A 24,808-nucleotide genomic window follows, 5' to 3' on the forward strand; every position below is an offset into this window, starting at 1 on the left:
CTGATACACCAAAAGCACCGGCCCAATTAGCCCATTACTTAACTGGATTGTTTGTTCTGTGATTTTGAGTTTCTTGAGTTCTTCACATATTCTGGATATTAGTCCTTTATCACTTTGCAAATATTTTCTCCCATTCTGTAGTTGCCTATTCACTTTGTTGAGTGTTTCCTTTGCTTATCTTGATGTAATCCCATTCATCTATTTTGCCTTTATAGATTGTGCTTCTGGAGTCTTACCCAAGAAGTATTTGTCTATGCCAATGTCTTGTGGTATTTCCCCTATGATTTCCGTCCCACTGTGTGATTCCTCTACTGAAGAGTCAGTGAAGAGAACCTGTACACTCTACTTCTGCCTTTCCCCAGCCAAATAAAGGAACAGAAATGAAAGTGGTTGTAGAGAACAGGTTCTCAACACTAAAACTACAAGCACAGTTTCACATCTGTACTGGACTAGGAAGGGGATATTAACAGCTTGGGAGAAGGGTGTTAGCAATCTGAAATGGGTTAGAATAAAAGGAAACCATCACCTGTGAGCAATGGAGAACTACTGTCAAGACAACTACTTTGTGGTTATTTCTTTTTTCATAAGGAAAGAGTTAGGGTCAGTTATATAAAAACATTTGAACTCCATCCATAATCCCAAAAAGAATTTTGGGTATTCTTCTTGAGGGGAAATGTTAGGTAGGAAGTCAGTTATGAGCTTATGTGTGTGTGACAGGCCTAAAGAGAAGACATCTATATGCATCTGCATCTCAAAGTCATCCTAACAATGTTTCAGGGGAAGCCCAGATTTCGAATCCTGCCTGCCCTGCCCCCTTCTACCTGATAACCTGCCAGGTGGAGGCCCTCACCCCTCCTGCTTCCTGCCTGATAAATTTTCCACAATCTCCCAGGTGCAGCCTAGTATCTGCATCTCAATCACCCTGCTCCCTTCCTTTGTTTCAGACCTTCAAGAGAAGTTTTAACTCAACAATATCAGAGTCTAAGAACAGAGGATATAACAGAGACAGGGGTTAAGGGTGATCCCTAAAATTTTAAGATTAAAATTGGTCAAAAACAAAAAGGGGGGAATGAAGGACGCCATTTTAACTACCCCAGCACTATCTTAGGGAACTCTAGTAAAACATTTCCTGGAAATTGGGCCGAAACCATAAGTCAAGGGCAGGCAGCTGCGGTTTGAGATAACGGCGCCAGATAAAGGCATGGGAAGCACCCAACCGCCCCTTATCTGTGGGTCCTGGCAGACGGCAAAAGTATGCAAGGTATTTTCTGCATGCCCCCACCCCATTGTCTTACTGAAACCCTGTAACCACGCTTTTTTTCTGCTTCTGTATCCCCCGCCCTGCTTGCTTAAGAAACTGCCCGCACTTCCCTAGCCCCTTACCCAGTAACCATTAACATATCCAATGAAATTGTAACACGACTAGATATGCTAATGTTGTGGTTTTAAGCTTTAAATACCCTGTAAAGCTGATGTTCGGGGCCGCTCTCTCTGCACTACACTAGAGGGTGCTGCTGAGACGGCCCATTTGCAAATGAAATAAACTTTCCTCTTGCCTTTGCAAAAAAAAAAAAAAAAAGAAAATACATAAAGCTGGACTGAAATCATGTCAGCATAAAATAATGTATGTATATATATATTTTAAAAAGATTTATTTATTTCTTTGAAAGGCAGAGTTAGAGAGTCAGAGGCAGAGGAAAGAGTGAGAGAAGTGTTCCATCCACTGGTTCACTCCCCAGATGGCCACAACGGCCAGAGCTGTGCCAGTCTGAAGCCAGGAGCCAGGAGCTTCTTTTGGGTCTCCCATGTGGGTGCAGGGGCCCAAGGACTTGGGCCATCTTCTACTGCTTTCCCAGACCATAGCAGAGAACTAGATTGGAAGTGGAACAGCTGGGACTTGAACTGGCATCCATATGGGATGCTGGCACTGCAGGTGGCAGCTTTACTTGCTGTCATGGCACCAGCCCCCAGGATATATTTTTATTAGCAAGATCAATTAGTGCAAATGCGTAACTACACCCAAATAAGACAGACTCTACTGAATAAGGATTGTTAAGAGGCAACTTCAATTTATTTAGGAATATAAGTTTACATTAAAAAGGAATAGTTACTTTTATTTCATAAAAAAATAATTTCTTTTCCTTAAAAAAGCTATTGTCATAAACCAAAATACCAACATTACTCATGCGGAGATCATTACTGAACACAGCTGTTATTAATTTAGGCAAAGTAGCCATGACCAGATATTAAGTTGCCTCTTGCAATGCCCTATTGCATACCTGAGTATCATTTTCAGTTCCCACTATTCTACTTCTGATCCACAAGTAGATTCTGCTTCTGATCCTGGGATGTAGCAGATGATGGCTCAAGTCCCATCCACTTGGGAGACCCTGATGGAGCCCTAGACTCCTGGCTTTGGCCTGGCCCAGCCCTAGCTATTTCAGGCAAGAGAGGAATAAATTAGAAGATAAATCTTTCTAGCTCTACTGTTCTTTCAGGTGGATGGAAATACAGAAAGATTTTTTTTAAAGTTCAAATTTGTATCTTACCAGGCATATATGGAAGTGAAAAACCTACTTTTTTTTTTTTTTTTTTTTTATGTGACAGGTAGAGTCACAGACAGTGAGAGAGAGAGAGACAGAAAGAAAGGTCTTCCTTCCATTGGTTCACTACCCAAATGGCCGCTACGGCCGTTGCTGCACCGATCCAAAGTCAGGAGCCAGGTGCTTCTTCCTGGTCTCCCATGCAGGTGCAGGAGCCCAAACACTTAGGCCATCCTCCACTGCCCTCCCGGGCCACAGCAGAGAACTGGACTGGAAGAGGAGCAACCGGGACTAGAATCCGGCGCCCATATGAGATGCCAGTGCCGCAGGTGGAGGATTAACCAAGTGAGCCATGGAGCCAGCCCCAAAAAACCTACTTTAGAATTCATTAAAATATTTTCTTTATTCTGGAAAATGGCTAAGCAGGAGTATTTAATTAGAATAATGTCTTGTTTTAGAGATGCAAATATAAATTCAGGACATTCAGAAATCCATGAATGAGACAGATCTCTGGAAGAAATGCAAGACACGGATTTGAAAAAAATTATGATTAGAACATTTAGAAGTTATCAAAAACTATATTCATGAACTACAGAAATCCTTACTGGACAGGACAGAAAATCTCTCTCATGAAAATGAAATCTTAAGGAGGAATCAAAATGAAATGAGGAATTTAGTAGGAAATGAAATTGAGACACTTAAGAGAAATCAAAGTGAAATGAAGAATTCAATGGAACAAATGGCAAACACATTTGAGAGCCTTAAAAACAGAATCAGTGAGATGGAAGAGAGAATATCAGACTTAGAAGAAAGAGCACAGGAAAGTATACAGTCAAACCAAAGAAAAGAGGAAATTAGAAATCTAAAAAATATTGTTGGGAATCTACAGGATACTATTAAAAAGCCCAACATTTGTGTTCTAGGAGTTCCTGAAGGCATAGAGAGAGAGAAAGAGAGAGAGAAAGGATTAGAAGGCCTTTTTAGTGAGAAACCAGCAGAAAACTTCCCAGGTTTGGAGGACAGAGATATCCAAGTACAGGAAGCACATAGGACCCCCAATAAACATGACCAAAAGAGATCCTCACCACAACACACTGCAATCAAACTCACCACAGTGAAACATAAAGAAAAGATCTTAAAATGTACAAGAGAGAAACGTCAGATTACTCTCAGGGGATCTCCAATTAGACTCACAGCAGACTTCTCATCAGAAGCCCTGGAGGCTAGGAGGGAATGGCGAGATATAGCCCAGGTACTAAGAGAAAAAAACTGCCAGCCCAGAATATTACATCCTGCAAAGCTCTCACTTGTGAATGGAGGTGAAATAAACACCTTTCATAGCAAACAGAAATTGAAAGAATTTGTCGCCACTCGTCCAGCCCTGCAAAAGATGCTTAAAGATGTGTTACACACGGAAACACAGAAACACAGCCATCAGTATGAAAGAAGGTAAAGGAAGAAAACCTCCCAGCAAAAGGTCACAGGAAGTTCAAAGCATATATTAGAAATATCTTTGGGAAAATGGCAGGGCAAATTTACTACTTATCAATAGTCACACAGAATGTTAATGGCCTCAACTCTCCAGTTAAAAGACACAGATTGGCTGAATGGATTAAGGAAAAAAACCCATCTCTTTGCTGCTTACAAGAAACACAACTTTCCAACAAAGATGCATGCAGACTGAAAGTGAAAGGTTGGAAAAAGATATTCCATGCCAACGGAAACCAAAAAAGGGCTGGCGTAGGCATCTTAATATCAGACAAAATAAACTTTAACACAAAAACTGTTAAGAGAGACCAAGAGGGGCACTATATAATGATTAAGGGATCAATTCAACAGGAAGATATAACTGTTATAAATGTATATGCACCTAATTATTTAAAAGATATGTTAAGGGACTTAAAGGGAGACTTAGACTCCAATACAATAGTATTGGGGGATTTCAATACTCCACTTTCAGAAATAGACAGTTCAACTGGATAGAGGATCAACAAGGGAACAGCAGATTTAATCGACACTATAGCCCAAATGGATCTAACAGATATCTACAGAACTTTTCATCCTACACTTGAAGAATTTACATTCTTCTCAGCAGTACATGGAACCTAATCTAGGATTGACCACATACTAGGCCATAAAGCAAGTCTCAGCAAATTAAAAAGAATTAGAATCATAAGATGCAGCTTCTCAGACTACAGTGGAATGAAGCTGGAAATTAGCAACTCAGGAATCTCTAGAGCATATGCAAACACATGGAGATTGAACAACATGCTCCTGAATGAACACTGGGTCATAGAAGAAATCAAAAACTTTCTGGAAGTAAATAAGGATAACAATCAATATATCAAAATTTATGGGATACAGCAAAAGCAGAGTTAAGAGAAAGTTTATAGCAATAGGTGCCTACATCAAGAAACTGGAAAGGCATCAAATAAATGAGCTTTCAATGCATCTCAAGGATCTAGAAAAACTGCAGCAAACCAGACCCAAAACTAGTAGGAGAAGAGAAATAATTAAAATCAGAGAAGAAATCAACAGGATTGAATAAAAAAAAATTAAAAAAGATCAGCCAAATGAAGAGCTGGTTTTTTGAAAAAATAAACAAAATTGACACACCATTGGCCCTACTAACTAAAAAAAGAAAAGACCCAAATCAATAAAATCAGAGATGAAAAAAGGAATGTAACAACAGACACCACAGAAATAAAGAGTCATCCGAAATTACTACAAAGAGTTGTATGCCAGCAAACAGGGAAATCTATCAGAAGTGATTTTCAAATGAATAAAAATATTTTTCTCTTTCAGATTTTTTTCCCAAGATATAAAATTTATCAATCAAACTTTCTGCAACATAAGTGGTTATTTACTTTCTATTTCACAATATTTTGGCTTACTAGGTCTATAAATTTTCTAATACTATTTTCAGTTATCTTTATTAATATACAGTTGGTAAAGTTATTTCTAAATTGAAAACACTAGTAAAAATGTACCAGGATACTGTGTAAGTAGTACCATTTGTATAGTAAGAATCAAACTATACTTTATGTACCTAACATCACAGAAAGACTATATTTTGAAAATAGCATTATCATGAAACACAAAAAATTAAACTTCTACTTCTATTTATAAATGTATTAGGCCATTTGAAAAAAAATCTCATCAGTGTGGCTCCTGATTACCATAAGCCATTATACTATAAATATAATCACAATGTGAACTTTATGCTTTAGTGAGTAATTCTGGTATTCTTACAAATAATATTTATGGCCACAAATGAAAAAAAAATTTCCATAACAAATCTGAAGTCCTTTAGAAAATCTACTTATTGTTTTGGCTACTATATTCACTGTATTTGCAAGAAGTATCTTTAGAGCCTAATATCCATTCTAAAATTGGCTTAAGTCTACTGGTATATTTTTAAAATTAATTTGTGGCTTTCATTCAGGTAAATGTTCTTAAACATTTAAAATAACTTGGCAAAAATAAGAAGTCAATTAAAATCATGTCTCTAAGACTACAACAAATTATCTGATGACCCCATTAAAATAGTATTCATAAGATAACTTAGGAAAAACACATTTCTGAGAAGAAAACCAAAACCAAACAAAAAAAACCTTTCAATGTTATTTACTTTTAATATAGTTTTTGCTTCTTAAATGTGCACACCAATATTCTTATTGACATGTATAACAGGACACAAAATTTACATAAATGAACTTCATTGGCCTTTACCAAGTACTATTCTTTGTCATTATTGGGACTTAGGTTCAAATGTCACTGTAAACACTTTCAAAGTCCTTAAAAAAGTGCCTTATCTTAATGAGGTGTATAATTTGCGAGACACTATAAAATAATGAATTAAATTTAAATGATTTTTTTTAAGATCATAAAATTTTGAGAGATAATTCTGACACTCCTCGTGAATAAACCATGGAGTTGAGATTTATATGATCTGTCTTGGTAGGAATATGGCCTTTACTCCTGTCAAATGAGTTTTCAGTTATTATACAATTTCTAGTGTGTGCAAAATCTAAACACTTAGCTTAAAACGACACATCACTTATGTAAATAATCACTTTGCTAACTTGAAAAAGCATGCAACAGCTAACTAAAAAGGTCTGTTTTCATACTGCACTCTCCACAGTAGAAAATTTATAATTTACTGGTTATTTAAACAGAAAACTTAAACAACTGCTTAATTATGGATAACGGATACAATGTAGTTTCATGCTCACTGCATTGAATCATCAAGTCATTATCTTCTCTTTGCCATAAACAGACAGCCTACCTTTTTGTCAGCATGCTATTTCATTTATTTCACAGAGAAACCCAGTTTCACAATAATTGACTTGTCAGAACCTCTAATTTATGAGACTGAGCTTCGTAAGATTTCTCTATATTGGACTCAACCTGCACACAAGCAGGGTTGAATATTTACAATGCTGTTAACAGGTGCTGAGTTGTTTAATGATTCTAATAGCCAGAAGCGTACTGAGAAAGCCAGCGGGATTACAATTACAGGCTGTTTGAACACAACAATTACTAGTCCCCTGAGAGGAGTGAAAGTCAAAGGCAGTTTAATACTGACAGCATCTAGCACATGGGCTAGACAAGCTAACTTCTATTAGCAGTCCATTGGGAAAAAGTCATAACAAACCTCTTCCTATCATAAAAATTTACAAAGTTCATAAAATACAATCAATCATAAACTAAAATGACTTTTCAAAAATTATCTTTAAGAGATCTTATCAAATGAGAAACCAGATTACTACACATAAAACCTCAAGTTCTCTTTTTCCAACCTTAACACAGATGAAATTTTACCAGTTGAGAATGAAAGAGATTTTATAGTAACGTAAAGTACAGATAAAGTTATATCAAACAGTTTGGATTTAATGTAATAGTGGCAGCCATTTCCTGTTTGGTTTATGTAAACCTAGCCAGATATCATGCTGGGAAATTTTTCATCAGTATTGAAATGCTGCTGCTATAACTGTCAGTACTAGGAAGTCATTTGTTATAGCACCATGTTTTTTTATGTTCAGATTATGCAGCAGTAATAATGACACAAATAATGAAAGTGGCTGCAGGGACAGCTGAAACTACCAAAACATTTTTGCCCCAGAAATATTTAAAAGCTTTCTCAGGGGGGAAACAAAGAGTAAAACTGAACATACAAATTGAATCCAGAATTCAATTTGGAATATATTATATTTTATGAAAGCACCAGCATATGTGTTTATATACATTTGAATAAGCTAATGCATATGAGTTTACATATATTTATATTTAAATGCATATATGTATTTGCATAAAATCATACATGTTACACATACATACAGGACTACAAACCGATATAAAGTGAGCAACTCAGGAATAGTGGTTGAAATCTTTGTTAATCTAAGTTGCACTATAGCTGTGGTATGGTGCAGGGTTTACACTAGTATGATTAACTGAAGTGGCTAATCAGGTTTTATTTATTTATGACTGTATCCCAAAAATATTTTAAAGCTTTAATTATAGGCATTTGGAAACCAGTTCAGAACACCTTCTTCTAGAGATCTTTCACTGAGGATCGCATGCTTTTATCACCTAGCCCAAGGTTGATACTGAAGAGATTAGACATCATTTACTCATCCAGTCATTCATTTAGTCAGTCGGTCATCACTTCTTAAATGTTTACCACAGGTCAGATCCTGTCCTGTGCTGGAGCTTTAGCTCAGAACATCACAGACATGATTACTGCCTCTGTGGTATTGGGGGTGGGGAGGGAGACAATAGCGTTAAACAACTGCAAAATTATAAACATATACACCTTGAGAACTGTTAGATGAGCACAAATGTGATCCAGTATGACTGTATTTTGAAAGTGGTCTTCCTTTTCTATTGTTAAATTAAACTCAGTCTCTTTGTTATACACACACAAGCAGAGAAGTATACACATGCACACTTAAAACCCAAGAAAAGTTAAATCTTGATGGCACTGAATGATAGGAAGTACTTAAAAATTATAACAATAAATAATATAATAGGCCTTTCATTTGAACCAAGAATTTAGAGCCTCTTTTTTTTTTTTTATATTTTTTTTGCCAGTCAGAGTTAGACAGTGAGAGAGAGAGAGTGTTATAGAAAGTGAGAGAGACACAGAGAGAAAGGCCTTCCTTCCGTTGGTTCACTAAGACTTTAACCAACTCTGAATCTAAGGAGGAATAACTTTCCTAACTGTTGTGACCTTGTTTTTTTTTTTTTTTTATACGCTTTGGGTAAATGTGATTTCATTGTAGATAATCATAAAAGTTTACACTCAAGAGCCAATCTGAAGATGCAGAGAAAAGGGAACTCCTGTGCATGGTTTGTGGGAACGTAAACAAGTGCAAACACAGTGTGGAGGTTCCTCTAAAAATAGAACGACATCTGGATGATTCAACCCCGATCCTGGGTATGCATTCAAAGGTGCTTAAATCAGTATGTCAGACAGACACTTGCATTCCTGTTTATTGTAGCATGATCCACAATAGCCCAGATACGGAAACAACTCAAGTGTCCACCAACAGATGAACAGATTAAAAAATGTGGTTTTTCAATGGTTATGAATAATATACTACTATGGTTTTAATGATCTGTGACTGTTTTCAAATTTACTGTACATGAGTGAAATGGACATCTTTTCGCTTGATTATTGTTCATAGCCCTTGCCTATATTCCCACTGAACTACGGTCTTTTTACTTTTTGAATTCTTTAATGGAGTATTAAACCTTTGATGATAATGTAAATTAAAATGTTATCTCAAAAATTAAAAAAGAAGGAAAAACAGAAAGAAAGAAGAAAAGAGAAAAGAAAGAGGGAGAGAGTGAAGGAGGAAGGGAAGTATTATTATATTCTTAGAATTGTATCTAGGAATTTGTTCTGTTTGTATTAATATCATTTTAACATGAAAATTCATGTGAACTGTGTTGCAGTAATTATCATGCTTTTGCTGTGACTCTGAGAATCTAATATACTAATAAATTCCCTTTTAAAAACAAAAAATGTAGTACACAATAGAATACTATACAGTCTCAAAAAAGAATGAAATGCTACTTTCAACCAGATGGGTGAATCTAGAAAATATTATGAGATAAGTCAGACATACAGAGACAAACATTGCATGATTTCACTTAGCTTTGGCCTTTAGAAATGTTGAATTCATGGAGAGCAGGATGTTGGTGACCAGAGGCTGAAGAGCTGCCAGTGGTGGATGGGAGGTGAGCAAAGAAAGGGAGAATGTCCAGCACATAGCATGGAGATTCAATTAGGAGGAACAAGTTCTGGTGATGCATTGCAACCACCCAGTGATTACAGTTAATAATACTGTATCATATATCTCAAAAGTACTAAGAAAATGGGTTTTTAAATGCTCTCACCACAAAGAACTATGTGAGGCAATGGATATGCTAATTAGCTTGATTTGTTCATTCCATAATGTGTACATGTACAAAAACATCTAATTGTACTCTAAAAATTATTTGTCAATTATGAAAAGTATGTTGCCACAAAAATCTCACAATTGTTTATAGTCACATTATTAAAACAAGAGTCAATCAGGGGCCGGTGCCCTGGCTCAGTGGGTTAATCCTCAGCCTGCGGTGCTGGCATGCCATGTGGGTGTGGGTTCTAGTCCTGGCTGCCCCTCTTCCCCTCCGGCTCTCTGCTGTGGCCTGGGAGGGTGGTGGAGGATGGCCCAAGTGCTTGGGCCCCTGCACCCACCTGGGAGACCGGGAGGAGATGCCTGGCTCCTGGTTTTGGATTGGCGCAGTGCGCCGGCCGTGGTGGCCATATGGGGAGTGAGTCAACGGAGGGAAGACCTTTCTCTCTGTCTCTCCCTCTCACTGTCAGTAAGTCTACCTCTCAAATAAATAAACAAAATCTTTCAAAAAAAAAAAAAAAAAAGAGTCAACCAGAAAGTAGGTTAGAGCTTGACGATAGCTACAGAAAACATATAAACTGTTACAATTTATGCAGATTTGTCTATTTTTACCCAGATGTAAAGGTACAGTTATTAAAGCTTACAATGTGGGGGCCAGTATTGCGGTGTAGTGGGTAAAGGCACTGCCTGCAACACCAGCATCCCATATGGGTGCCAATTGAAATCCTGGCTGCTTTACTTTCAATCCACCTCCCTGCTAATGGACTGGGAAAAGCAGCAGAAGACAGCACAAGTGTCTGGGACTCTGCCACCCATGTGGGAGACTTGGAAAAAGCTATTGGCTCTTGGTTTTGGCTTGAGCTTGCCCTGGATGTTGTGGCCATTTGGTGAGTGAATCAAAGGATGGAAGATTCTCTCTCTCTTTGTCTCTTCCCCTTTCTGTAACTCTACCCTTTAAATCAATCAATCAATCTTATACGAAGAAGACAATTTGAGTTTTTGGGGCATCAAAAGAACAAAAGTGTCATATGTTCAGAATTAGTAGAGCATGGTTTCCATAAAGAGTGCATTTTTTCAAGATAGCACTAAAGAGAAGTAGGTGGGGAGTGTGAAATACTTGAGTTCTGGACCTGATAACAAGCTCAGTGATGGAAAATGAGATGGAATTCCAGTGGTGCCTCTGGCACTTGGGAGCTGTGCTATTGTGGGCAAGTGGCTTAATCCCCTTGTGCTTTGGTCCCTTCATCTACTAAATGTGCTACAGTTTTGAAATAGCATTCCAAGTAAAACAGATATTCAATAAATATTATTAATGTAAATTTCTGCTTTACTGACTTAAATTTTTATTTTTTAAAGATTCCTGTATTTCTGTTTTAACATTTGAATAGTTTCTTGAGATGCTTATTTTATTTTCATGCACCATGTTTTCTTTTAGTCCTGTAAAAGTTTAAATATTTCTTGGAATTCTGCTTTAGTTTATATCCATTGGTCTTATTAATCACATGATACTTTTATTTTAGTGTAGTTCTAGTATATATATATATATATACACACACACATATATATATATACACACACACACACACATACATATATATATATTTAAAAGGTTCTGTTCATTTATTTATTTGAAAGGCAGAGTGACAGATCGATCTTCCATCTGCTAGTTCACGCTGCAAAAGCCTGCAAGTCAGGGTTGGGCCAGGCAGAAGCCAGGAGCCAGTTTTTTTTTTTTTAACAACTTTTTCTTGTTTATTTTTCTTGATTATTTCTATTTTCTTTGTTTATTTCTATTTCACATGTTGAATATCCTTAATCCCAAAGTCTGAAATGCTTCAAAATCTGAAACTTTCTGAATGTTGACATGGTGTCATAAGTGGAAAATGCATTTCACCTCATGTTACGGGTCACAATAAAAACTCAGACACACAAAAATAGCGAATCAAGTTAATTTCAAGCCATGTGTATATGGTATATAAGAAATATAAATGAATTTTGTATGTAGATTTGTGCCATTCCAAAGATATCATATTATGTATATGAAATATTCCCCAATCTGAAAAAATACGAAACTATTATTGACCCAAGTATTTTGGATAAAGCATGCTCAACCTGTATCAAATTAAACACGGAGAATGCAGCCTGATGAACTCTGCACTTTGAACTATGACGAGATGCTTTTTGTGGTCTAGTTCATGGGAAATTTTTGTAAGTAAATTTCTATGAGTGTTTGCAAGTATAGAACATTCTGTTCCAGAGGCATACATACAAAGATACACAACACAATGATGATGTTAGACAAAATTTCTATGTTATGAAATATTTATGTCCTTGATGTGCTGATTTTTGACAGACATGTTGAAGTTCCTTAACAGGACTATAATTTGGTTGGACTGTTTTTAGTTGGATTTCCATTAGCTTCTGTTTTTATATATTTTGACGCCATTTTTAGTCACTCCCAAATTTGTTAACTTATTCTAACTTCTTGGTGGTTGTGCTTTTACCAGCATGAACTGTTCTACATCCCTTGAAAAAAATTTCTTTTGCCTAAATTTGGTGTTTGATTTTAATTCTGAAGCTATTGCTTTCTCTGTTACTCTTTATTACACTTTCTTCCAATCTTTTTCCCAAGTATTTTGATTTGATGTGTTGCTTGTACATCATGCTTAGATGTACTTTAAAAAGTCATTGAGAATTTCTGTTTTTCACAGAGCAATTTAAATAATTTGTAACATTTATCATTAAAGTTGAACTGACTCATGACATAAACAGATCCGTCCATTTCCCTCCTCCAAACTGGCAATGGTTTTAATTTCACTCAGCATGAAAGTCAAAATCCCTTCACAGTTTATGGGGTCCCAGGTGACCGGTAGCATCACTAGTCCTCAACATTCCTAACTTCATCTCTTGCTGCTTCCCCTTGCCGATGTAACAGTTTACTTCAATCACACCTTTTCCTTATTGTTCTTCCAGAAGGCATGCTCGCCTTAAAACGTCTTCTGCTCCCCTTGAGATTCTGTTCCTTGGATAATTCATGCAGTTAACCTTCTTAATCTTTTTCAAATCTTTTCCCAAGTATCAGCATCTTTAATAAGGTTGACACTGACTGACTTCTTATTTAATACTGGAAACCCTATATTGCTCCTATTCATCTCCCGGATATCTTGATTTTCCTTACTCTGTCCGCCCCCCCCCCCCCCCCCGGGTACTTATTTACTACTAATATTTTTTTAAATCTCCTATTTCTCTTAAAAATGTATATGTCATGGAGAGCAAAGTTTTTTGTTGTTCTCTAGTTTACTGATACAGCATTAAAATGGCTAGAATAGTGGATAGGAAATAGTAGGCACTCAATAAATGTTTATAGAATTAAGGAATATGCATTTAACTTTTAAATGTTTATATCTTAGTGTTATACGGAGACTAGAGTTGATTAGTTATGCTAGTGCTACTCCCAAGAGAACACAATGCATTTGTTACTCACAGCTTTTTTAAAAAAGAAATTATTGCTGAATCTATTCCAGAATGATGAACTCACATGGCAAGAGCCTGGGCATAGGTTTCTGTCTCAGAATAATAATGATAGTCTTAGTTTTAACCCAGCCAGGTTCAAAGTATATATAGGAGGCTTTTAATGGAATTAGAATCATGAGATATATGACTGACAGTGGATAAACTAATGCCTCCTGAAAATTAACTGATGTTGCATTGATCAATATGCATCTATGTGCCTTGGCTCTGAAAACTATTAAGAGTCTACCTGTCTACAGGGCAGGTACTGCTGGCTGGAAGAAGAATGCTAGCAAAAGTAGAAAGTGAGGGGAGACTCTTACTTATTGGTGGAGTGGATTAACATCTCCTTCATCTATTCTGGCTTAGCTGACAGTAGCAGTTTTTGGGGAGGGAGATGTCCAACTCCACTTTGGGGCAGCAAGTAAACTTGCCACTTGTGATGCCAGCATCTCATATTGGTGCCAATTAGAGTACCTGCTGCTCCACTTCTGATACAACTCCCTGCTAATGTGCCTGGGAAAACAGCAGCGGATGGCCCAAGTCTTTGGGCCCCCAAACCCATGTGGGAGACCCAGAAGAAGCTCCTGGCTTTGATCTTCACAGCTCTAGCCATTGTGGCCATTTGAGGAGTGAAACAGTAGCTGGAATATCTCTCTTTCTCTCCCTCTCTCTCTTGCTCTGCATCTCTCCCTCCTTTGTAACTATGCTTTCCAAATAAATAAATACAGCTTAAAAAATCACACACACACACATAAGACATCCTTTTGAGTCCCATTCACAAAGATTCCTCCTTGACTCCCCATGAGGGCACAGGAGGCACCTAAGTGTCCAAATACTTAAGAAGTTACCTGTTCAGAGGCTGAGGATAATTTTCTTAATTTATAACTCAAATATACCTCCCCAAATTTTATCCTTTGTCCACTCTGCTAAGCCTCCCCAAACTTCTTTTCTGCCCCTAATTACTACTGTTTATATCACAGTTGCATGTGTATTTTCTCACCATAATATTATTAAATAGCAGGCAGTCTGTATCCAGGGCAATGGGGAGGGATACCTACTCCAGTTCCCTTTCCATGGGACCTTCCAACTGTGCTCTTGGCTAAACTCACTCTCCTAGTTGGAAACTGTAAACACTGTAGAGTTTCCTGCTCATTCTCTGACTTTAAAGACTTACTGTTCTGTGTCTACTAACTAAATCTTATCTAGTTCTCACCTGCTATGTAGTACATTTAGCTTCTGATCAATACTCCCTGACAGTTTATAAATTAGGTTAGATTTGGGATAGATTAAAGCAGGTTAAGCAGCTGGAGCATTATGGAAGCCAGGGAGAGGGAAAATTAAAAAATGAGTTTGGAGTTTGAAATCAAGGTAGTGGATGCTGAATGATAATACTAACAAAAGTAAGAAGACAAAGATTTTTTTTTTTAGAGGGAGCCAGTTACTCTTCTATTTTATTTATTTAAAAGACAGAGCTATAGAGAGTGACAGACAGACAGACAGACAGAGACGAGAGAGAGAGAGAGAGAGAGAGAGAGAGAAAGTCTTCCATCTGCTGGTTTACTCCCCAAATGGCTGCAACAGCTCTAGCTGAGCCAATATGAAGCCAAGAGCCAGTATCTTCTTCCGGGTCTCCCACGTGGGTGCAGGGTCTTGGCTCTAGGACTTGGGTCATCTTCTGCTGCTTTCCCAGATACATTAGCAGGGATCTGGATCAGAAGAGGAGCAGCCAGGACACAAACTGGCGCCCATATGGGATGCTGGTGATGCAGGCCAGGGCTTTAACCTGCTGAGCCGCAGCACTGGACCCAAAGATTTTGATGATCATAAGATTAATTCAATTTTAGATATGCTAAGTTTGAAATGATAGTGGCATGTTCATGTGGCAACATTCGGGAGGCTAGTCGAGAAATAAAACTTGATGAGAGTAGGTAAGATTAACACATTAATAAATCTTTCATATATAGGTAATATTTTAAATATTGAAGGGACATCTAAAGAAGAATTTCTTAGTATTATGCACCAAGAAGAGCACAAAATTACTTCTGTGATGTTCTTGCCCAAAAGATGTAACTTGAATTTAGTGATGAGGAAACTTCAGGCAAACTCAGATCGAAGGACATGCTAGAAAATAACTCGCCAATGCTCTTCAAAAGTGTCAAGGCCATGACAAAGAGAGACTAAGGAAATGTTATGAACCAGGGAGATGGCAGAACTAAATGCACTTCAGGATACTAAACTAGGTCTTGGGAGGAAAAGGGACATTAGTATGATAATTGGTGAAGTCTAAATAAGGGCTCTAGATTAATTAATGGTTTGTATAAATGTCAATTTCCTGATTTTGGTAATCACACTGTGGTCACAAAAGATGTCAAAATGAGGAAGCTTAGAGGATGGTATATAGTGCCTATTTGTACCAATTTTTTGCAGTTTATTTGTTCTGAAACTCCTTCAAAATAAAAAAAAATTTAAAATAAAACAATTTCTTTAGCTCCTTATATATTCATATGTTACACAAGGAGTTCAAGAAATTCAACAACAATAAAACAATCCAATTAAAAAATGGGCATAGGCTCCGGATAGACATCTTTCAAAAGAAGAAATAAAAACAGCCAACAGACACATGAAAAAATGCTCGGGCTCACTAGCCATTAAGGAAGCATTAAAAAAACCACAGTGAGGTTTCATCTCACTCCAGTTAGAAGGGCTATCATCCCAGGCCAGTGCTGTGGTGTAACAGGCTAAGCCTCTGCCTGTGGTGCTGGCATCCCATGTGGGCACCAGTTCTTGTCCTGTCTGCTACTCTTTCCATCCAGCTGTCTGCTATGGCCTGGGAAAGCAATAGAAGATGGCCCGAGTCCTTGGGCTCCTGCACCCATGTGGGATGGAATCGACCTAGATGTCTATTAACTGACTGAAAAGAAAATTTTAGTACATACGTACAATGGAATATTACTCAGCCATGAAAAAATGAAACCCTGAGGCCGGCGCTGTGGTGTAGTGGGTAAAGCCACTGCCTGCAGTGCCGGCATTCCATATGGCTGCCAGTTTAAGTTCTGGCTGTTCTACTTCTGATCCAGCTCTCTGCTATGGCCTGGGAAAGGAAGAAGATGGCCCAAATCCTTGGGCCCCTTGCATCCACGTGGGAGTCCCGGAAGAAGCTCCTGGTTTCCAGCTTCGGATTGACACAGCTCTGGCCATTGTGGCCAACTGGGGAGTGAATCAGCGGCTGGAAGATCTCCCTCTCTCTCTCTCTCTCTCTGTGCCTCTCCGTCTCTCTCTGTGTGGCTCTTTCAAATAAATAAATAAATCTTAAAAAAAAATGAAACCCTGACATTTGCAACAAAATGAATGGAGGTAGATCATTATGCTAAGTGAAATCAACCAAACACTAATTCCATTTGTTTTATCTCATATGTGGAAGTATCATATACATATTAAAGATGCCATATTATTTGGCATTCACATAAAAGTTGTCTTCATTGAATTATACTACTTATATAATAACATACCCTTCATTCCTCACTTTATGATCCTTGTTATGAATCCTACATTATGTGATATAAATATCCCCATTTTCAAGAAAAATATGTAGATTAATGTTAATAATATTTATATATTAAGTGAATATTGCAGCATGTTTAAAATTATTAAACAGATAAATATTAGTAAGAACTTAAAACACTTTTCAAAGGAGATTTACACACACAGGAAAGTATATGCATGGATTGTATAAGAAACTACAGTGAATTATTCCTTTGTGTGCTAATAAGACAAGCTGACTGAAATGCCTAGGCTCTGAGTCTCTAAACTAGACTCTTTAGGAAGGTGGAGACCAGTAAAGCAACTGGCAGGGAGTTCAGGATAACAGCTCATTCATTCACTGCCATTAGTTATGGCCTTCATAAATAATAGAGCCAGAAGGTTTTAATGCATTTATTTGATTCTCAACATGACCTAGTTGGGGAAGGTAGACCATTACTCACTTTTGAGATGAAGAAATTGAGCTCAGAGAGGTGAACTGACTTGAGGTCTCATAGCTAGCAAAGGCTAGTAGTGCTGAAACAAGAATCAGTGTTTGAACTCCAAGCCCAAAGTTCTTCCTATCACATTATGAATAAAGCCCCTGTATGCCCCATTCCCAAGAAACTGTTCTGGGTTGTGAATCAGAAAACTTTGTTTTAGAAGGTTGTTTTAAGTGTCCAGCTCTATAACTTGAAATGAGAAGATTAGAGTACATGAGAAGTCTGCTTCGCAATTCTATTCTGGGATCTATTTACTACGGTAGATGTGCAATACTGGATGGCTGTATCACTCATTTTTCGGACATATTCCCAAATTATATTTCATTGGTAATCCAGATGCTCTAATAGTTGAGGAAACTCTGGGGAAAATGTCACTATATTGTCAACTCCTATCTATGAAAGTAGAAATGTTGACTGAAAAATGTTTTAAGGTACCAATAGGCAAGGTTTAATAACATTTAGAAACAACTTTTTCATCATGATTCCTCTATTTTAAGACCTAATAAGGGTTTAATATTTCTCTCACATCAGGAATGTCCCTCGTTCTTGAATCTGCTTCTAGTTCGTCTTGTTACCTCTCAAAGTCCTCAACAAAACAGCTCTCTAGCAAGCCTTCCGGCTGTGCAGTTGGTCCTCTTCGTCTGTGGGTTTCCCATGTGTGAACTCAATCAGTCACAGAAGGAAAGCACTTGAAAAAAAACTGTCTGTACTGAACATGTACAGAAATTTTCCCCTTGTCATTCTTTCCTTGACAATAGAACATACCATCTAATTTAAATAGTGTTTAGATTGTGTTGAGTATTACAAGTAACCAACAGAGAGTTTAAAGCATATGGGAAGATATGCACAGGTAATATGCAAATACCACAGCATTTTATAAGAGCGAGTTGGGCTTTTGCAAGTATCTGTGGTGGTCCTGGAACCAGGCCTACAGACAGGTCCTACAGATAGAGAGGGATGACTGTCTTTGTCTCCCCATCTAACTTACTTCTTACTGGAGTGTTCTAATCATTGAAACAAAGCTTAATTTAGTGATGTTAATCCATGCTTAAAAACTTTCAATGGCTCATCAGTCAGTAAGATCGCCTCCTCAGCACGGTACAGAGGCCTTTTATCCTGTCTGGCACTTGGCCTACTTTCTGGCCAAGACAGTCTTCTTGCCTGCACATTCTTTAAGCTCTTGCTACATCAAACTTTTTCACATTCTCTGAACACACATTTCTTTCAAGCCCTGAGGATCTTTTTCCATTGAATACTTTGCTGCTTGAAGTATCTTCCACCTTTTCTACTCCTGTTCCTGAGTTGAGATTTGGATGAGGTGTCATCTCTTTGGTAAGGTTGTCACTCCCACAGGTTTAGATATGATTCTATTAGATGACATGATTTACATTGTAATGTCATACATGTTTTTCCCATGCCAAAAGATCAGCCCTTGAGATACAGGATGATTTACATCTTTATGCCTAAGAGTTTACTATGACATCTGACATGTGGTACTGAATGAAGATCCAACATACTGACAGGAGTAAAAGATACTCCACCATATCCCAACTTGATTTTCTCTGCAGAGCTCTGATTAACCTGTACAAATGCCTCACAATTTTTCCCCCTAAAACTTCACAAGTGTCTAAACTCCAACTACACCTAGCGCACATGCTAACATGTAGTTTTGTATTTCTTAATGAATGCAGGGGTTGTGTTTTACAAATATAGAGCAAACTCCTGAGGATATTCTAAGGTAAGTAAATTAAGTAGTAAATACACATAACTATTATTCTTACAATATAATATAATATAATCATAGCAAAGAAATCATTTGATTCTCTGGGCAAATTAATATACTTAGAATGTCTGAAGTTCTGATTTTCATGAAAGGACCTGGATTTGGAGTTTATTACTTTCAGATTATCTCTTTTCAGTGTAAAACAGAAAGGTAAATAACTGCTCTTCAAAGAAGCTTGGTACCTACCTAGGGTTCATGATAAGACGTCGGAAAAAATAAGTCCAGGTGATATAGTCCAGTGCATCCTGCTTAGAAGTTATTGTACCTCCAGCAATCTCTGCATTTAAATGGTCAGAAAGCACTCCTAATAAGCTATGCAGTGAACAAAGCACAGGAAACACAGAAGAACATTAAAAAAAGCACATTTAAATGTATATCACATAGTCAAGATTCAGATTTAATGTTCCAGGATATAAAACAAATGTTTTGCATAATTTACATATTTTGTGTACAATTTTATATAATTTGTAAATAATTCATTCCAAATTATTTGATGGGAATTTGGTTTCAATTTCTCTTCTCCATGAAGAGAAATTAAATTATAATAAAACAATTTATATAATCTGTAAATTATTTAGTATTAAGAACTCAAAAATATGTATTATTAGCAAATACTATATATTGATTTTCTTATTTTCCTTTAAAAAGTGTGTTTACTCTTTCATTTGAACATAAATATAATTTGGACTAGTCAGAGAGAGAACATCAGAAAAATACTGTAATTACATAATACTTCAAGTAAATAAATAGTAATAATTTGCTGAAAGCAATCACTAGTATCTATCATATGTAAGTATCCAACAGATGGTACTTATTATTATTAATCACTTTGGGGAAATAAACTGTGAATGGAAAATATGCCTGACAGGGAGGCAGCTAGCACTTTCAGGAGGTGATGATGACATCACAAAAGTGAGCGGCAACAGAAGAAATACCTCAGAAAGTACAGAAAATACTACTCATGGAGAACTGGGGGAACTATGAATAAATACTGAGATAGAATACAGGAAATACAGAAAGAAAGGGATAATAGGATGGATGAATGAGTCAAGATATTTCATTTATTCACTCCATGAACATTAAGTGCTTAGTCACAGAAGACACTATTATATTAGGGTTGTGGAGTATGCAGAGATGATTGTATGTGTTGAAAGACTGGCATAAAAAAATATTCATTTTAGCTACTAATGTAAACTACAAAAAAAAAGAAGCAATGTGTAACAGAAGAAAAGGTTAATGGACAATGATATGTGGAACAATATGCAGGTATTAGAAACAGATTTTGCAAAGGACATGAAAAAATGGTCCTAGTAAGTTGGGTGAAAATGAATTTGATATGTTGCACTGGATTCATCAGTAGCAGAGAGAGCAAACTGGCAAGATTTATTAGAATAAATAATTTTAATTTTTCATTATGACCTGCCAAAGAAATTTTTACCTGTGAGGAAAGGAAATCAAAATAGCTAAGTGCAACATTACATGTAAACAGGGGAAACTGGAAATGTTCTAAATGCACATTACCAGAGATGTGAATAAATTATGGAATATTCTGTAATAGATGAAATATTTATAATTATCATATCAAGGTACAAAATTTAACATTTTAGTTAATTTTACTGATAAATCAACTACGTTAATTCTTACAATGTAAACAGAGTTGTATATTCAATACTACAATTAGGCATTACCAATGCCCCCAGAACTCCCCAATTGTGCTGTTTTAGTCATATCTTGAGCTTTCTTTATTTTACTGGCTTAACTACAGTGGCTTCAGTCTCTAGCACAATGTTTAAGTTGTAAAAGCACCATTCTTATATCATTCTCTATCTCAAATGGAAAGCTTTCAACATTTCAAAATTAATTGTGATGTTTACAGATTTTTTTTTTGCTTATATTCTTTATCAGAGTAAGGACATTATCTTATACTTCTTCTTGGTGACAGTTTTTTTTTTTTTAATGTATGGGTGTGAGATTTTATCAAATGATTTTTTTTACATTTATGAAATGATCATATGATTTCTCATTTTTTCTGTTAATACAGTGAATTGCATTCATTATTTTCAAATAATAAATCACTGTATTTATGGAAAGAACTGCACCTGGTCGTAATTTCTCATTTTGTACATCACTAGATTTGATTCTTTTGTTTAGGATCTCTACATCTTTATTCATGAGACAGAGGTTTGTTACATTCCTATCTTCTATTTTTTTTTTATTTAGGTTTTGATATCCATGTTATTCTGCTCTCACAAAAGATGGCAAATATTTCCCCTTCTCTACTATTAGAAGGAGCTCATGTAAAATGTTATTCTTTAAAAATTATGAAAGAGTCAATGGTGAAGCATCTTTCTTCATGGAAAAATTTAAAATTTCATATTCAGTTCTTTTGACAGATAAGAGACTATTCAGATTTTCTATTTCTTTTGAACTAACTTTAGCTGTTTTTTATTTTTTTTAAAGATTTATTTATTTATTTGAAAGTTAGAGTTATACAGAGAGAGGAGAGGGAGAGAGAGAGAGAGAGAGAGAGAGAGAGAGAGAGATCTTCTATCTGCTGGTTTACTCCCCAATTGGCCGCAATGGCTGGAGCTGCGCCAATCTGAAGCAGGAGCCAGGAGCTTCCTCTGGGTCTCCCACATGGGTGCAGGGGCCCAAGGAATTGGGCCATCTAACACTGCTTTCCCAAGCCATAGCAGAGAGAGAGCAGCAGCTGGGACTAGAACTAGCACCGATGTGGGATGCCGGCGCTTCAGGCCAGGGCGTTAACCCGCTGTGCCACAGAGCTGCCCCAGTTGTTTTTTAATAAGAAATTTTATCATTTGATCTAAATTTTAACAATTATTTGCATAAATTCTTTCATTTAAATTCTTTTCATTTTTGATATTCAAACTTAAATGTTTATCAATTTGATTTACGTTTTTCAAAGAACAAAATTTTGGCATTAATTTTTTTCTAATGTATGTTTATTCTCAATTCACTAATTGGTGCTATTAACTCTTCTATCTTCTTTATTTGAGTTCAATTTGTTACTTTTTTCCAAATTCTTGAGATGGACACCTAGATCACTCACTTTACATCCTCTATTCTTTAAAATACATATTTAAGGTTATAAAAGTTCTCTTAGCATAGTATTAGCCATATCCGATAACATTTAATTCTTTTATATTTTCCACGTGAAAATCAGTATCAGCAGTTATAAGAGAACAAAGAATCCAATTAATATTTGCAGTACAGTCCACAAATATCTTCTGTCTTCAATGCAGTTAGACTGAAGTAAAGGAGATAGAGCATACAGAAAAGACTATGATATAAATCTGAGAGGAAAAGGGTAATTTTCAGCTCAGAAAATGAGGGAAGGAGCTGGTGCTGTGGCTCAGCAGGTTAAAGCTGTGGCCTGCAGTGTAGGCATCCCACATGGGCGCTGGTTTGAGTCCCAGCTGCTTCACTTCTGGCTCCCTGTTAACACACCTGGGAGGGCAGTGGAGGACTGGCCAAATGCTTGGGCCCCTGCACCTACATGGGAGACAAGGATGGAGCTCCTGGCTCCTAGCATCAGCCTAACTCAGCCCTGGCTGAGTCATTTGGGGAGTGAACCAGCATATCGAATATCTCTCTCTATAACTCTACCTTTCAAATAAATAAATAAATCTTTAAAAACATGCAAATAAGGGAAGACTTTATAGAAGGAATAGTGGTTACTAGTCCACAAAAAAAATGGGGTAATTCTGAATTAGTCTCATGCCCCTTTATTTTAGATACATATTTATTAACTATACAAAAAAAAATCTCTCAACAAATTAACACTTTGTTAAATGCTTAGTTTGTGACACACACTACTGCTAGCAGTAGGCATTTGATACTTGTAAATACTCTATGTGAGAGCTGGTATTGTTATAATCTCCATTTTACAGACAGGTACACTAAGTAACTGAGGAATTTAACAACTTGCTCAACATAAAGCAAGTAAATGGCAAACTCCATAGTTTAACCCAGGTCATCTGCCTTCAAATTCAATGTGAATGAATAGTGTTCTACAAGGCTGCTTTTAAAAACTTCCCTGTAAAATTGGAATTATTATTGAATGCTGTCTTAAAGTAATAATTACATTCAGTTACAGATCAAATTATCCTTTTACATTACAAGCACTACTGATTTTTTTATCTGATAAAATGTATTACTAGAAAAACATTAACTTGTTATGTAATGAATCTATTTAAATTAATTAAAAGTAAAATTTACCTTGATTCTACTGGGAAAGGTTCATAAAGAAATTTTTTGTAAAAATCTTTCTTTATGTCATGAACCAGAATTACAGCTTTGCCTTGGTCATCAAACTGAGGCCTCCCAGCACGTCCCATCATCTGGAGTACATCTACAAAATACAGAACAAGATCGATGCTGCAATGTGGTAGCACAAGGCCTATTAACCAACTAGGTATACTTCTACAATGTGACGAAATAACATAGGAAACAGAATACTGTAAGAATATAGATTCTATCTCTGATGCTACTATTAAGTTCCCTAAAGTAATATAATTTATTCAGAAAATTGGTAATTAAATAAGCAAGAAATTATGATGCAAATTGAGTTCCCAAAAGGGTGAATGTAAGAAAGATGAAATCTCTTTGGTTAAATGCTTAAAAATACTGTTTAAGAGGTATTAGTATTTTAATTAAACAAGAAAAAAAAACACATAGAAAAATATCTTCGTTAGTCATATGATTATTTTTCCCATGAATAAATAGTCTATTTGGCTTCCCCTTCCTCCCATCTATGGTATAAATTTTTTTTCTGTTTTATACGGTAGGAATCTCTGAGGTAACTAAAGATTTAGGAGTGAGAGGGAGGCTGGCACGTGGCGTAGCAGACTAAGCCTTTGCCTGCAGTGCCGGAATCCCATATGGGCGCCAGTTTGTGTCCCATCTGCTCCTCTTCTGATCCAGCTCTCTGCTTGTGATCTGGGAAAGCAGAGGAAGATGGCCCAAATGTTTGGGCCCCTGCACCAATGTGGGAGACCCAAAAGAAGCTCCTAGCTCCTGGCTTCAGATAGGCTCAACTCTGGACATTGCGGCCATTTGGGTAGTGAATCACCAGATAGAAGACCCTGTGCTGTCTCTTCCCTCTCTGTCCATAATTCTACCTCTCCAATAAATAAATAAATCTTAAGAAAAAAAGATTTAGGAGTGATATAGCTTTTACATGAATTCACTGAGTGGAAATCTATATTGTTTATGTCCTCCTTCAAGAATCTACTGAAAATGATTTTATCAAGTTTTAAAGTATGTTAATAGAGTATTCATGCATAAACTCAAGTGCCAGCAACTCTGGTTTTGGAAGTCCTTGAAGAGCATAATTTCTAGCGAAATATTTTTAAAGCTAATCACAGTAATGCTTAATAATAATTTATTAATAAGTACCTCATAGCTACTAATCTGTACTTTGATCTATTTATGAATTTGGAACCATCAAGTTATCTTTTTTATTTACATTTTTAATTTATATAAATTGAACAAATTTCATGTATGTCATATATACAATTT

The 24,808-nt window shown here is 36.5% G+C and overlaps 1 protein-coding gene across 5 annotated transcripts in view; it reads right to left on the bottom strand.

Moving 5' to 3' along the window:
* The window catches only part of ASCC3 (activating signal cointegrator 1 complex subunit 3), a 382,634-nt gene that overhangs the window by 82,130 nt on the left and 275,696 nt on the right, over window positions 1-24,808 (bottom strand). For all 5 annotated transcript variants that reach the window (XM_062186549.1, XM_062186553.1, XM_062186551.1 and 2 more), the window contains 2 exons: window positions 23,507-23,639; window positions 19,454-19,579 (listed from right to left, as the gene is read on the bottom strand). In XM_062186549.1, coding sequence (XP_062042533.1) covers window positions 19,454-19,579; window positions 23,507-23,639 — 259 coding nt within the window. The remainder of the gene's footprint in view (window positions 1-19,453; window positions 19,580-23,506; window positions 23,640-24,808) is intronic.

This window comes from Lepus europaeus, chromosome 3, assembly GCF_033115175.1.
Source record: "Lepus europaeus isolate LE1 chromosome 3, mLepTim1.pri, whole genome shotgun sequence".
Lineage (NCBI taxonomy): Eukaryota > Metazoa > Chordata > Mammalia > Lagomorpha > Leporidae > Lepus > Lepus europaeus.